The following is a 15232-nucleotide window of genomic DNA, read 5'->3' as shown; positions in this document are numbered from 1 at the left end:
TCTTATGAATGTAAGGAATGTGGGAAGCTTTTTCCCAAAGTTCAGCCCTTAAACAACATAAGAAAATTTATAACAAAGTAATCAAGCCAGGCATGGTGGCTCATGCCTATAATACCAGGACTTTGGTAAGATGAGGTGGGAGGACTACTTGAGCCCAGGAGTTCAAGCCCAGACTGGGCAACACAGTGAGACCCCATCTCTATAAAAGATAAAAATTAAAAATTTTAAAAAGAATGAGTCATGAAATGTAGTTAGTGTGGTAAACATGCAAAAGTAGTTTATTTCTTCTGACATCAAAGAGGAGATATTTAATAAGGTCACCTCTATCTAGAAACCTTCTCACTTGTAAGAATGTTCACCATAATATGGTTTCTATTAGTGAAATAGCTGAAGAATCTAAATGTCTGTCAATATGGAAATAGTTACTATAGAATACTATGTACCATTTGAAAGAAATGGCATAGAATTTTATATAGTCATAGAAATATCCCCCTTGATGACTTAAGTGAAAAACACAAGTTGCAGAAAATCTATATATTATGTTCTTATTTATATTTTTAACAATGAAGCTATTTTTGTTTGTCTACATATATTACCTGGATTCAAAAAGATCTAAGCCAGGTGTGGTGGCTCATGCCTGTAAACCCAGCACTTTGGGAGGCTGAGGTAGATGGATCACTTGAGGTTAGAAGTTCAAGACCAGCCTGTCCAACATGGTAAAACTCCGTCTCTACCAAAAATACAAAAAGTAGCCAGGTGTGGTGGTGCACATCTGTAATCCCAGCTACTCAGGAGGTTGAGGCAGGAGAATTGCTGGAAACGGGAGGGGGAGGTTGCAGTGAGCCAAGATCATGCCACTGCACTCCAGCCTGGGCAATAGAGCAAGACTCTGTCTCGAAAAAATAAATAAAATAAAATAAAAAGATCTGGAAAAATAAAAGACAAACTTTGACCAAAAAAAAAAAAAAAAATTCAATGATCTTTGCTTCCATCATAAAATCTGGGAAAAAAAAGAGTAAAGTAAACCCCAAAGTAAGTAAAGGAAAGAAATGATAAAGATAAGAGTAATCAAACGAAAAACAATAGAGAAAAATCAATGAAACAAAAATCTGGTTGTTCAAAAGATCAGTAAAGCTGATAAAGCTCTAGTCCGACTGACCACAGGAAAAAAAAAGGAGCAGTCAAGTTACCAGAATCAAGAATGAAAGAAGGGGCCAGGTGCAGTGGCTCATGCCTGTCATCCCAGCCTTTGGGAGGCCAAGGCAGGCAGATCACTTGAGGTCAGGAGTTCAAGACGAGCCTGGCCAATATGGTGAAACCCCATCTCTACTAAAAATACAAAAATTAACTGGGCATGGTGGTGTGTGCCTGTAATTCCAGCTACTTGGGAGGCTGAGGCAGGAGAATCGCTTGAACCCAGGAGGTGGAGGTTGCCGTAAGCCGAGATCACACCACTGTACTCCAGCCTGGGTAACAGGATGAGACTCCATCTCAAAAAAAAAAAAAAAGAATGAAAGAAGGGATATTACTACAGATTCAATAAACCAGGGGGCATATAGACCAGGGACCAATTTAGACTGCTGCCTGTTTTTGTAAATAAATTTTTTATTGGAACTCATTTATGTATGTGTTATCTATAGTTGCCTTTGCTCTACCATGGCAGAGTTAAGTAGTTGTAATACAACTTACAGCCCACAAAGCCTAAAATATTTACTATCTGGCCCTTTAAGAAAAAGCTTGCCAACCTCTAGTCTAAGAGAATGTACCTTTGTTTGATTCACTATTTACTACTGAGTAGAGCCTAAATTTAGATGTTAATGTATAGAATATTGATATTATAAATGATTTTGATTTATATATATATATCATATACATATATATATTTTTTTCTGTCCTGTATAAAATATAACCTCTGGATGCACATGATGGCTCACTCCCATACACTTTGGAAAGCTGAGACAGGAGAATTGTTTGAGCTCAGAAGTTTGAGACCAGCCCGGGCAACATAGCAAGACCTCGTCTTTACCAAAAACTTAAAAAATCAGCCAGGTGTGGCGGTGTGCACTTGCAGTCCCAGCTACTCAGGAGGCTGAGGCAATAGGATTGCTTGAGCTTGGGAGATACTGGCTGCATTAAGCTATGATGATGCCATCACACTCCAGCCTGGGAGACAGTAAGATCCTGTCTCAAAAAAATAAAACAAAACAAAAATAATATACATAACTTCCAATGTCTTAGTTTCAGTGCTCTGTAAGATATTAATATTTCACATCTAATTTACAAACTTATTTCATCATTCTTTTCCTGACTGACAACATAAATTTGTGTTTCTCAAAAGCAGTTTTATTGCCCACTGATTCCCTCATTCATGAGTTAAATCTCGGACAAACATTTCCTTTATTTTTGTGAGAGTGATGTCTTTAACATTTTGAAATTTATATACTCAAACACACAAGGTTCACATTCACTTACAGAGGCCACAAAACATAGGAGAATTCCCAAATTTCAGGGAAAGAAAGATTTTTAAAATATATTTAGTTCAATTCCCATCTGGAGCTAAAATCCCCTCTAAAACAATTCAAAGTATTTTCCAGTCTTTTAAATTACCTCCTGTAGTTGAGAATTCATTAACAAGGCAGGCCATTCTACCTTTGTATATTCTATTCTATTAGCTCTTCCTGGGGTAATGGTTAGGTGAATTATGGCATAGCAACTTAACAACTATCATTAAAAGATCATTATAAAGACCAGGTAGCAAGATGGAAAATTGTTTACAATGTAACCCTAAGAGTAAAAAGCTAAATATAAAAGTGCACACATAGTCGGGTTAACAACCAAAATGTCTATAAATGGGCAAGAGATGAAAGTAAACATATATGAAATCAACAGACATTTACTGTGTTAGAAAGTATGATCGATGCTAGGGATAAAAAACACTTACAGGCCGGGCACGGTGGCTCAAGCCTGTAATCCCAGCACTTCGGGAGGCCGAGACGGGTGGATCACAAGGTCAGGAGATCAAGACCATCCTGGCTAACAAGGTGAAACCCCGTCTCTATTAAAAAAATACAAAAAATTAGCCAGGCGTGGTGGTGGGCGCCTGTAGTCCCAGCTACTTGGGAGGCTGAGGCAGGAGAACGGCGTGAATCCGAGAGGCGGAGCTTGCAGTGAGCTGAGATCGCAAGACCCAGTGGCATTCTGTTTTCTCTCTTCTTACCGATAAGGATGAGGGACACATGACACTCATTGGCTCAAAATAAAGGGATGGAGGAAAGTCTACCAAGCAAATGGAAAACCAAAAAAAGTAGGAGTTGGCAATCCTAATTTCAGACAAAACAGATATTTTAAAACAACAAAGATCAAAAAAGACAAAGAAAGGCATTACAAAATGGTAAAGGGTTCAATTCAACAAGAAAACCTAACCAACCTAAATATCTATGGACCCAACACAGGAGCACCCAGATTCATAGAGCAAGTTCTTAGCAACCTACAAAGAAACGTAGACTCCCACACAATAATAGTGGAAGAAGTAAACACTCCACTGATAGTATTAGACAGATCATTGAGGCAGAAAATTAATAAAGATATTCAGGACCTGACCTCAACATTGGATCAAAGGGATCCAACAGACCTCTACAGAACTCTTCAACCAAAAACAAGAGAATATACATTCCTCTCATAGACAAATGGCATACTCTAAAATTGACCACATAATTGGATATAAAATAATCCTCAGCAAATGCAAAAGAACCAAAATTAAGGCCAGGCGTGGTGGCTCACACCTGTAATCCCAACACTTTGGGAGGCCGAGGAGGGCAGATCACCTGAGGTCAGGAGTTCGAGGCCAGCCTGGCCAACATGGTGAAACCCTGTCTCTATTAAAAATACAAAATTAGCCGGGCATGGTGGCACACACCTGTAATCCCAGCTACTCGGGAGGCTGAGACAGGAGAATTCCTTGAACCTGGGAGGCAGAGGTTGCAGTGAGCCGAGATTGTGCCATTGCACTCCAGCCTGGGCAAAAAGAGTGAAACTCCGTCTCCAAAAAAAAAAAAAAAAAAAAGGAAAGAACCAAAATTATACCAAACACCCTCTTAGACCACAACACAATGAAAACACTCTTAGACCACAACACAATGAAAACAGAAGTCAAAACTAAGAAAATCACTCAAAACCATGCAATTACACGAAAATTAAACAACATGCTCCTGAATGACTTTTGGGTAAATAATGAAATTAAGGCAGAAATCAAGAAGTTATTTGAAACTAATGAGAACAAAGATACAACATACCAGAATCTTTGGGACACAGCTAAGGCAGTGTTAAAAGGGAAGTTCATAGCACTAAATACCCACATCAAAAGGTTAGAAAGATCTCAAATTAATAACCTAACATCACAACTGAAGAGAAGCAAGAACAAATCAAACCCAAACCTAGTAGAAGACAAGAAATAACCAAAATTGGAGCTGAATTGAAGGAAACCAAGACACAAAAAAAACATTCAAAAGATCAACAAATCCAGGAGTTGGTTTTTTGAAAAATTTAATAAGATAGGCCACTAACTAATAAAGAAGAAAAAGAGAGGATATCCAAATAAACACAATTAGAAATGATGAAGAAGATGTTATCACTGACCCCACAGAAATAAAAATAACCATCAGAAGCTACTATGAACACTTCTATGCATACAAACTAGAAAACCTGGAAGAGATGGATAAATTCCTGGACACATACACCCTCCCAAGATTGAACCAAGAAGAAACTGATTCGCTGAACAGACCAATAATGAGCTCTAAAACTGAATCAGTAATAAATAGCCTACCAACCAAAAAAAGCCCAAGACCAGATGGATTCACAGCTGAATTCTACGAGACGTACAAAGAAGAGCTGGTACCTTCCTACTAAAACTATTCCAAAAAATTGAAGAGGAGGAACTTCTCCCCAGCTCAATCTATGAGGCCAGCATCATCCTGATACCAAAACTGGGCAAAGACACAACTAAGAAAGAAAACCTCAGGCCAATATCCTTGGTGAATATCAATGCAAAAATCCTCAACAAAATACTTGCAAACTGAATCCAGCAGCACATCAAAAAGCTATTCCACCACAATCAAGTGGGCTTCATCCCCAGGAAGCAAGTTTGGGTCAACATACACAAATCAATAAATGTGATTCATCACATAAAAAGAACTAAAGACAAAAACCACATGATTATCTCAATAGGTACAGAAAAGGCTTTCTATAAAATTCAGCATCCCTTCATGTTAAAAACTCTCAATAAACTAGATATGGAAGGAACATAACTCAAAGTAATAAGAACCATTTATGACAAACCCACAACCAACAAACATCATACTGAATGGGCAAAAGCTGGAAGTATTCCCTTTGAAAACCAGCACAAGACCAGGATTCCCTCTTTTACCAATCTTATTCAACACAGTATTAGAAATCCTAGCCATAGCAATCAGGCAAGAGAAAGAAAGGGCATCCAAATAGGAGGAGAGGAAGTCCAACTATTCCTGTTTGCATTCAACATGATTCTATATCTAGAAAACCCCATAGTCTTGGCCCAAAAGCTCCTTCAACTGATAAACAACTTCAGCAAAGTTTCAGGAGACAAAATCAGTGTACAAAAATCACTAGCATTCCTACACACCAACAACACCCAAGCCAAGAGCCAAATCAGGAAGGCAATCCCATTTGCAATTGCCACAAAAAGAAAAAAATACCTAGGAATACATGTATTCCAGAGAGAGAGGAGAAAGATCTCTACAATGAAAATTATAAAACACTGCTGAAAAAAATCAAAGAAGACACAAATAAATGTAAAAACATGCCATGCTCATGAACAGGAAGAATCAATATCATTAAAATGGTCATACTAGCCAAATCAATTTACAGACTCAATGTCATTCCTATCAAACTATCAATGACATTCTTCACAGAACTAGAAAAAAAAAAACTATTTTAAAATTCATTATGGAACCAAAAAAGAGCCCAAATAGCCCAGACAATGCTAAGCCAAAAGACCAGTGCTGGTGGCACCAGGTTACCCGACTTCTAACTATACTACAGGGCTACAGCAACCAAAACAGCATGGTAATGGTACAAAAATTGGCACATAGACCAATGGAACAAAATAGAGAGGCCAGAAACAAAGCCAGAAACAAAGCCACACACCTACGAACATCTAAGTTTTGACAAAGCTGACAAAAACAAGCAATAAGGAAAAGACAGCTTACTCAATAAATGGTGCTAGGATAACTGGCTAGCCATATGCAAAAGATTAAAGCTGGACCCCTTCCTTATACCATATGCAAAAATCAAATCAAGATGGATTAAAGACCTAAATGTAAAACCCAAAACTATAAAAACCCTGGAAGACAATGACAACCTAGGCAATACCGCCCTAGGAACATAGAAACAAAGATTTCATGACAAAGACACCAAAAGCAATCACGACAAAAGCCAAAATTGAGAAATGGGATCTAATTAAACTTAAGAGCTTCTGCACAGCAAAAGAAACTATCAACAGAGTAAAGAAACAATCTACAGAATGGGAGAAAATATTTGCAAACTATGCATCTAACAAAAGTCTAATATCCAGCATTTATAAGGAACTTAAACAAATTTACAAGAAAAAAACCACCTCAATAAAAAGTGGGCAAAGGACATGAACACACACTTTTCAAAAGAAGACATAAAGGCAACCAACAAGAATATTTTAAAACGTTCAATATCACTGATCATTAGAGAAATGCAAATCAAAACCACAGTGAGATATTATCTCACACCAGTCAGAATGGCTATTATCAAAAAGCCAAAAAATAACAGATGCTGGCAAGATTGCGGAGAAAAGGAACATTTATACACTGGTGGGAGTATAAATTAGTTCAACCATTGTGGAAAGCAGTATGCAATTCCTCAAAGAACTAAAAGCAGAACTACCATCAGCTCAACAATCCTATTACTGGGTACACACCCAAAGGAACAGAAATCGTTCTACCATAAGACACATGCATGTGAATGTTCATTACAGCACTATTCACAATAGCAAAGACATGGAATCAACCTAAATGTTCATCAATGACAGATTGGATAAAGAAAATGTGGTACAAATGCAACATGGAATACTATGCAGCCATAAAAAAAAGAGATCATATCTTTTGCAGGAACACGGATAGACCTGGAGGCTATTATCTTTAGCAAACTACGCAGGAACAGAAAACCAAATACTCCATGTTCTCACTTATAAGTGGGAGCTAAGGCCGGGCGCGGTGGCTCAAGCCTGTAATCCCAGCACTTTGGGAGGCCGAGACGGGCGGATCACGAGGTCAGGAGATCAAGACCATCCTGGCTGACACGGTGAAACCCCGTCTCTACTAAAAAATACAAAAAAACTAGCCGGGCGAGGTGGCGGGCGCCTGTAGTCCCAGCTACTCAGGAGGCTGAGGCACGAGAATGGCGTGAACCCGGGAGGCGGAGCTTGCAGTGAGCCAAGATCACGCCACTGCACTCCAGCCTGGGCGGCAGAGCGAGACTCTGTCTCAAAAAAAAAAAAAAAAAAAAAAAAAAGTGGGAGCTAAATGATGAGAACTCAAGAACACAAAGAAGGGAATAACAGACTCTGGAATCTACTTGAGGGTAGAGGGTGAGAGGAGGGAGAGGAGCAGGAAAAAATAACTATTGGGTACTAGGCTTAATACCTAGGTGATGAAATAATCTGTATAACAAACCCCTGTGACATGAGTTTACTTATATAACAAACCTTCAGATGTGCCCCGAACCTAAAATAAAAGTTAAAAAATTGGCCGGGCAGTGGCTCACGCCTGTAATCCCAGCATTTTGGGAGGCCGAGGCAGGCAGATTACTTGAGGTTAGGAGTTTGAGACCAGCCTGGCCAACATGGTGAAACCTTGTCTCTACTAAAAACACAAAAATTAGCCGGGCATGGTGGTGGGCACCTGTAATCCCAGCTACTCGGGAGGCTGAGGCAGGAGAATTGCTTGAACCCAGGAGGCAGAGGTTGCAGTGAACCATGATCGTGCCATTGCACTCCAGCCCGGGTGACAGAGCAAAAAAAAAAAAAAAAAAAAGGCTTGCTTGCTCAAATTCTCCTTACAGTTTGACTAATGTCAGAGGATGATGAGTTATGGGGCTATTTCTTACTTAAAATGAATTATGTGGCATATTTGGTATAGCCCATCTGAATGCCCTAAAATTATCTCCATTTAACAGATAGACAGGTATAAACCAGGCAAATCTGGTGTCCCTGGGAACGTGAAATTTTGAGAGGAAAATAAATCAATACAGGTAGAAGGTAGAAACTAGAATACTCAAACAAAGGCCCAGAGGCTTAGAAAGAACATGCTAAGAATTAAAAGTGATTGTAAGCTATATCTGTTTTTAAAAAATAAAAGTGATTCAGCACAGTGAACTATAGTTTTTTTTCCCCCCTATATAACTTCAACCATATGATGGCTTCTAATTCTATATAAACTTCCACTGCTCTCAAATGTGGATCCACATTTCCAGCCCAGGCTGCTTCCCTGCTGCCTTTCAGTGACAATTAAAACACCCTAATTCTTTATCTTCCTGTTACAAGAAATAAAAGTAAAACCACTTAACAGAGCAGACCTTGATTATACGGTGCTTAGGAGACCTTCCTGAACCTCACACAGTGGCCTTCAAAATTCTGTGTAGCATGGCCTGACCTCTGTCTCCAGACCCATCTCTTATCAGTCTCCAGACCAGGATCTATGTGCTCAAACCAGACCAGTGAAAAGATATCTTTTCAAAGTTCTTTTAAAGAAGAACTTTGCTCTCTCTTTCTTCCCATAGGAAACTAAAACTATGAGCATAGATGAGATTATTCAGGAAAAGAAAGAGAAGATATGTTTCAGATTCATCTTCATATCTGTCCTTATGCAGCGCCAATTCTAGAGTCCATCACTTCAACTTCTCCAGTACTGATATTCTCCATTCCTTTGCCCTAGCTATCTGGGAAAACGGCAATCATGGATGAATCTGTTCTGAGAGCTGGGAAAAAAGATAATCCAACCTCACAGACTGATCTCACCCTAATGGTCTCCATTCTTATCAGCAGTGGGCTTCCTGGCTATTCTGCGAGTTTCTACCTTCATTATTTATTTCATTTCCTACAGTAGTCACCCTCAAATCTTCTTTTTTTTTTTTTTGAGACGGAGTCTCACTCTGTCACGCAGGCTGGAGTGCAGTGGCACAATCTTGGCTCACTGCAACCTCTGCCACCCAGGTTCAAGCGATTCTTCTGCCTCAGCCTCCCAAGCAGCTGGGACTACAGGCGTGCGCCACCACACCTGGCTAATTTTTATATTTTTAGTAGAGATGGGGTTTCACCATATCGGCCAGGCTGGTCTCAAACTCCTGAACTCATGATCCGCCCGCCTCAGCCTCCCACAGTGCTAGGATTATAGGCGTGAGCCACTGTACCCAGCCTCTTTTTTTTCCTTTAAGACAGGGTCTCATCCTATCATGGTGCAATCACAGCTCAATGCAGCCTCAAACTCCTAGGTTCAATCCTCCCACTTTAGCCTCCCAAATATCTGGGTCTACACATGTGTGCCACTACACCCAGTTATTTTTTTATGTTTTTATTTTTTTGTAGAGATGAGGTCTCACTATGTTGCCTAGGCTGGTCTTGAACTCCTGCCCTCTAGTGGTTCTCCGGCCTCAAGCATGAGCAACCTCAATGAACTCCATTCTTTTCAAAATTGAAGCAACCCTACTTCCCTCCTAGCTATCATCCTTATCTTCTTATTCATTCATCCATTCAACAAGTATTTTTGAGCACCTGCTGCATGCTGGGCATTACTTTGGTAGAGTTTATAACTTAGATGGGGGAGACAGAGATTAAAAGACAATAAATATATAGAATTGGAAACTAATATAAATGCTCTGAAGAAAAGAAATTCAGCCTATATAAAATAAAGGTAGCTAAACTTGGAATTTTATTGTACAAATAAACTAGCACCATGTGACACAATATCAAAAATATTCACGGCATAATGTTTGAGTTAGAAAATAATTGGAAACAGCTTAAACAGTCATCAGTTGATAACTGGTTAAATAAACCATAGAAGGCTGGGCGCAGTGGCTCACTCCTATAATCCCAGCACTTTGGGAGGCTGAGGCGGGTGGATCATTTGAGGTCAGGAGTTCAAGACCAGCTTGGCCAACATAGGGAAACTCCGTCTCTACTAAAAATACAAAAAGTTAGCTGGGCATGGTGGTGCACGCCTGTAATCCCAGCAACTGGAGGAGGCTGAGGCAAGAGAATCACTTGAACCCGGAAGACAGAGGTTGCAGTGAGCCGAGATTGCACCATTATACTCCAGCCTGAGCGAAAGAGTGAGACTCTGTCTCAAAAAAATAAATAAAAAATAAATAGACCGCTGAGACCGCGTCCGCCCCACGAACACAGAGCCTCGCCTTCGCTGCTCCACCGCCTGTCCACACCTGCCGCCAGCTCACCATGGATGATGATATCGCCATGCTCGTTGTGGACAACGGCTCCGGCATGTGCAAGGCCGGCTTCGCGGGCGACGATGCCCCCCGGGCCGTCTTCCCCTCCATCGTGGGGCACCCCAGGCACCAGGGCATGATGGTGGGCATGGGTCAGAAGGATTCATATGTTGGGCGACGAGGCCCAGAGCAACAGAGGCATCCTCACCCTGAAGTACCCCATCGAGCACAGCATCGTCACCAACTGGGACAACATGGAGAAGATCTGGCACCACACCTTCTACAATGAGCTGTGTGTGGCTCCTGAGGAGCACCCCATGCTGCTGACCAAGGCCCGCCTAAACCCCAAGGCCAACCGCGAGAAGATGACCCAGATCATGTTTGAGACCTTCAACACCCCAGCCATGTACGTGGCCATCCAGGCTGTGCTGTCCCTGTACGCCTCTGGCCGTACCACTGGCATCGTGATGGACTCCGGTGACAGGGTCACCCACACTGTGCCCATCTATGAGGGGTATGCCCTCCCCCACACCATCCTGTGTCTGGACCTGGCTGGCAGGGACCTGACTACCTCATGAAGATCCTCACTGAGCGCAGCTACAGCTTCACCACCATGGCTGAGTGGGAAATCATGCATGATATCAAGGAGAAGCTGTGCTACGTCGCCCTGGACTTCAAGCAGGAGATGGCCATAGTGGCTTCCAGCTCCTCCCTGGAGAAGAGCTACGAGCTGCCCGATGGCCAGGTCATCACCATTGGCAACGAGCGGTTCCACTGCCCTGAGGCTCTCTTCCAGCCTTCCTTCCTGGGCATGGAATCCTGTGGCATCCACGAAACTATCTTCAACTCCATCATGAAGTGTGGACATCGGTAAAGACCTGTACGCCAACACAGTGCTGTCTGGTGGCACCACCATGTGCCCTGGCATTGCCAACAGGATGCAGAAGGAGATTACTGCCCTGGCGCCCAGCACGATGAAGATCAAGATCATTGCTCCTCCTGAGTGCAAGTATTCTGTGTGGATGGGTGGCTCCATCCTGGCCTCACTGTCCACCTTCCAGCAGATGTGGATCAGCAAGCAGGAGTATGATGAGTCTGGCCCCTCCATCGTCCACCGCAAATGCTTCTAAGCGGACTGTGACTTAGTTGCGTTACACCCTTTCGTGACAAAACCTAACTTGCACAGAAAACAAGATGAGATTGGCATAGCTTTATTTGTTTTTTTTTGTTTTGTTTTGTTTTGGTTTTTTTTGGCTTGACTCAGGATTTAAAAACTGGAACAGTGAAGGTGACAGCAGTCAGTTGGAGCGAGCATCCCCCAAAGTTCTACAACGTGGCCGAGGACTTTGATTGTACATTGTTCTTTCTTTTTTAATAGTCATTCCACATATGAGATGCATTGTTACAGGAAGTCCCCTGCCCTCCTAAAAGCCACCCCACTTCTCTCTAAGGAGAATGGCCCAGTCCTCTCCCGAGTCCACACAGGGGAGGTGATAACATTGCTTTCGTGTAAATTATGTAATGCAAAATTTTTTTAATCTTCGCCTTAATACTTTTTTATTTTGTTTTATTTTGAATGATGAGCCTTCATGCCCCCTCTTTTTTGTCCCCCAACTTGAGATGTCTGAAGGCTTTTGGTCTCCCTGGGAGTGGGTGGAGGCAGCCAGGGCTTACCTGTACACTGACTTGAGACCAGTTGAACAAAAGTGCACACCTTAAAAAAATTAATTAATTAATTAATTAATTAATTAAATAGGCTGGGCATGGTGGCTCATGCCTGTAATCCCAGCACTGTGGGAGATGGGTGGATCACGAGATCAGGAGATCGAGACCATCCTGGCTAACACAGTGAAACCCCGTCTCTACTAAAATATACAAAAAATTAGCCGGGAGTGGTGGTGAGTGCCTATAGTCCCGGCTACCTGGGAGGCTGAGGCAGGATAATGGCGTGAACCTGGGAGGTGGAGTTTGCAGTGAGCTGAGATCACGCCACTGCACTCCAGCCTGGGTGACAGAGTGAGACTCTGTCTTAAAAAAAAAATAAAATTTAAAAATAAATAAATAAATAAATGAAGGAAAGAAGGAAGATCCATGCAACTGCTGAAATAAATAAGGCCACTCTGTACAGTTCTAACATAGAATGAAATCCAGGATACATTATGTGGGGAGGAAAAAGGTTCAGAGCAGTATGTATAGCATGCTACAATTTGTTGGGGGGGAGAATATATATATATATATATATATATATATGCATATATAGGCTATTTTTGGAAGAATATTCATGAAATTTTAGGAGGGGAAGCTAGGTGACTGAAGATGAAAGTAGGAGACTTATTTGTTCTTTATCCATTTACATGTTTATTTATTTATTTATTTTTGAGACAGAGTCTCACTATCACCCAGGCTGGAGGGCAGTGGCACTATCTCGGCTCACTGCAATGTCCACCTCCCAGATTCAAGCGATTCTCCTGCCTCAGCCTCTTAAGTAGCTGGGATTACAGGTGCACACCACCACGCCTGGCTAATTTCTGTATTTTTAGTAGAGACAGGGTTTCACCATGTTGGTCAGGCTGGTCTCAAACTCCTGACCTTGTGATCCGCCTTCCTTGGCCTCTCAAAGTGCTGGGATTACAGGCATAAGCCACTGTGCCCAGCCTATCCTTTTATATCTTTTGAATCTATATAATGTACCTGTATTATTTTCTTTTGAAAAGTAAGTTTTAAAAATTTAAATAAAATTTTCAATGGCTTCCCAGGCCTCTTAGAATGAAAACCAAAATCTTTAACATAACTTAAAAAGATCTTGTATGGGCCAGGCACGGTGGCTCATGCCTGTAATCCCAGCACTTTGGGAGGCCAAGGTGGGTGGATCAAGAGATCAAGAGATCGAGACCATCCTGGCCAACATGGTGAAACTCCATCTCTACTAAAAATACAAAAATTAGCTGGGTTTGGTGGCACACACCTATAGTCCCAGCTACTTGGGAGGCTGAGGCAGGAGAATCGCTTGAACCCAGGAGGCGGAGGTTGCAGTGAGCTGAGATCGCACCACTGCACTCCAGCCTGGCAACACAGTGAAACTCCATCTCAAAAAAAAAAAAAAAGATCTTGTATGGTTTGGACCCTACCTACCTTTCTGGCTCCAGCTTGTACCACACATTCCCTCCTTCCCTATGTTCCAATCCAGCCTTCTTCAATCCCTGAAATGGACCATTCTCCCTCCCCTTACTGTGCCTTTGACATGCTGCCTCCTCTACCTAGAACTCTCTTGACTCCTTTCTCCATCCAGTTAACTCCTCACATGAGGTTTCAGCTCAACAACCATTGGCTCCATGTCTTTGTCCCTCACTACACTGTAACTTCCAGGACCACGTTTGGTTTTCTGTCTTCTCTTATTCTTTTACCCTTGCATCTCTAATTCTAGCATAGAGTTTGGAATATTACATTGTAGGTGCTCAAAAAATCTTTTTCAACAAATGCATAAATAAATGCATGTGTGTATATGAATGAGGTTTTGAAAGAATGAATGAACAAAAATGTCAGGAAACCAGGTAGCCAGGTATCAGGTGGGTCATACTGAAGACATCCAAGTTGATGATGGGAGTCTGAAAGAAGATGAGGCCCATATGCTGCAATAAATGAGGGTGGTAAATGAGGGTTGGTAGATGAGTAATGATTATGGGTAGAAAGTGGTATAAACCTCAAAGAGCAGAAGTTTTTGCATGAAAGTGGAGGAGGAATATTCAAGAAGTGACAGTGAAGAGTGTTAAAGACATTAACCCTACCTCCCAACTCAGAGATACACGGAATATGAGAGAATGAATGGCCATGGCCTGCAGGCCAGAAGAAAACCAGTGTCTTTTTCTAAGAGAAAGCCAGTCTCAAAATATTCTATCTAATCTCTTAACTAACAAGTCTAAGTATAGATGGGGTTTATTAACTCAATGGATTCTAGTCACATTTTAAAAGTTGGGAGGGGAAGGAGAGTTAAGTGCAAGTGAGTCAAAAAGCACCAAGTTACACAAGAATGTCAAATGAGACTGACAAATCATAATGGTTAAGGCACTTTATAGCAAGAAAAAGAAGAGGATGGAAAACTAAGAGGAACTAATGACAGGATGACTACCTATTCGTCCTTGGTATAAAATGGCAAAAAGCTCTGAGGCAAATCATGGGGCAAGTCTTACCAATTGAACTTGGTGGAAACATATTTAGACTCGGGGAAATAGTCATGGGGACTAACAGGGATTACTAGGTCAAAGAAAAAATAACAAAAAATTATATTCCCTGGTTGTTGCTAGCAGCTCTGGTAAAATCTAGACCTTTGAAATAGGAGATAAAAGCAGGGGAGAAAGTTGTAAGACTGGTTTGTACTGAAAATGCCTTCTTTGTGTCCATGGTTCCCTCAAGAATGTCGCATAAGCTATACAGGTATCACGGTATAAAAAAGAAATGTTTCATAACCCAAACACTGTCCAAGTTTTGTCAGGCGACCCTGGAAGCCTCTGTTAGAGACCTCATCCATTACTATAGGCCCAAGTGAACATGTTCAATGAGGGAAGAAAGAACTTGGGGAGTCATACAAAATGTCCCCAATTCTCCCTACTTGACTGTACCTCTTGACTGTTTTATTCCTAAATAATCACTAGAACTTAGTACTGGGTGAGATCTCTGACTTCTGCAATTTATCTGACAAACTGGATCCTTTGCCTTATCTTAAGGGAGTAGA

The 15232-nt window shown here is 41.4% G+C and overlaps 2 protein-coding genes across 22 annotated transcripts in view; one reads left to right on the top strand and one right to left on the bottom strand.

Annotated features, from left to right (window-relative positions):
- Positions 1-15232, bottom strand: part of KIAA0319L (KIAA0319 like) — a 128292-nt gene that overhangs the window by 78731 nt on the left and 34329 nt on the right. The window lies entirely within an intron of this gene.
- On the top strand, positions 10430-12222 carry LOC711964 (actin, cytoplasmic 1-like). The gene is given in 4 exon segments (XM_077964031.1): positions 10430-10675; positions 10677-11064; positions 11067-11364; positions 11366-12222. Coding segments are annotated over 4 exon segments (1116 nt in total). The 5' UTR covers positions 10430-10513; the 3' UTR covers positions 11634-12222.

Source organism: Macaca mulatta, chromosome 1, assembly GCF_049350105.2.
Source record: "Macaca mulatta isolate MMU2019108-1 chromosome 1, T2T-MMU8v2.0, whole genome shotgun sequence".
Taxonomy (NCBI): domain Eukaryota; kingdom Metazoa; phylum Chordata; class Mammalia; order Primates; family Cercopithecidae; genus Macaca; species Macaca mulatta.
Note: the sequence above shows the minus strand (reverse complement) of the source record. Positions and strands in the feature narration are given on the sequence as shown.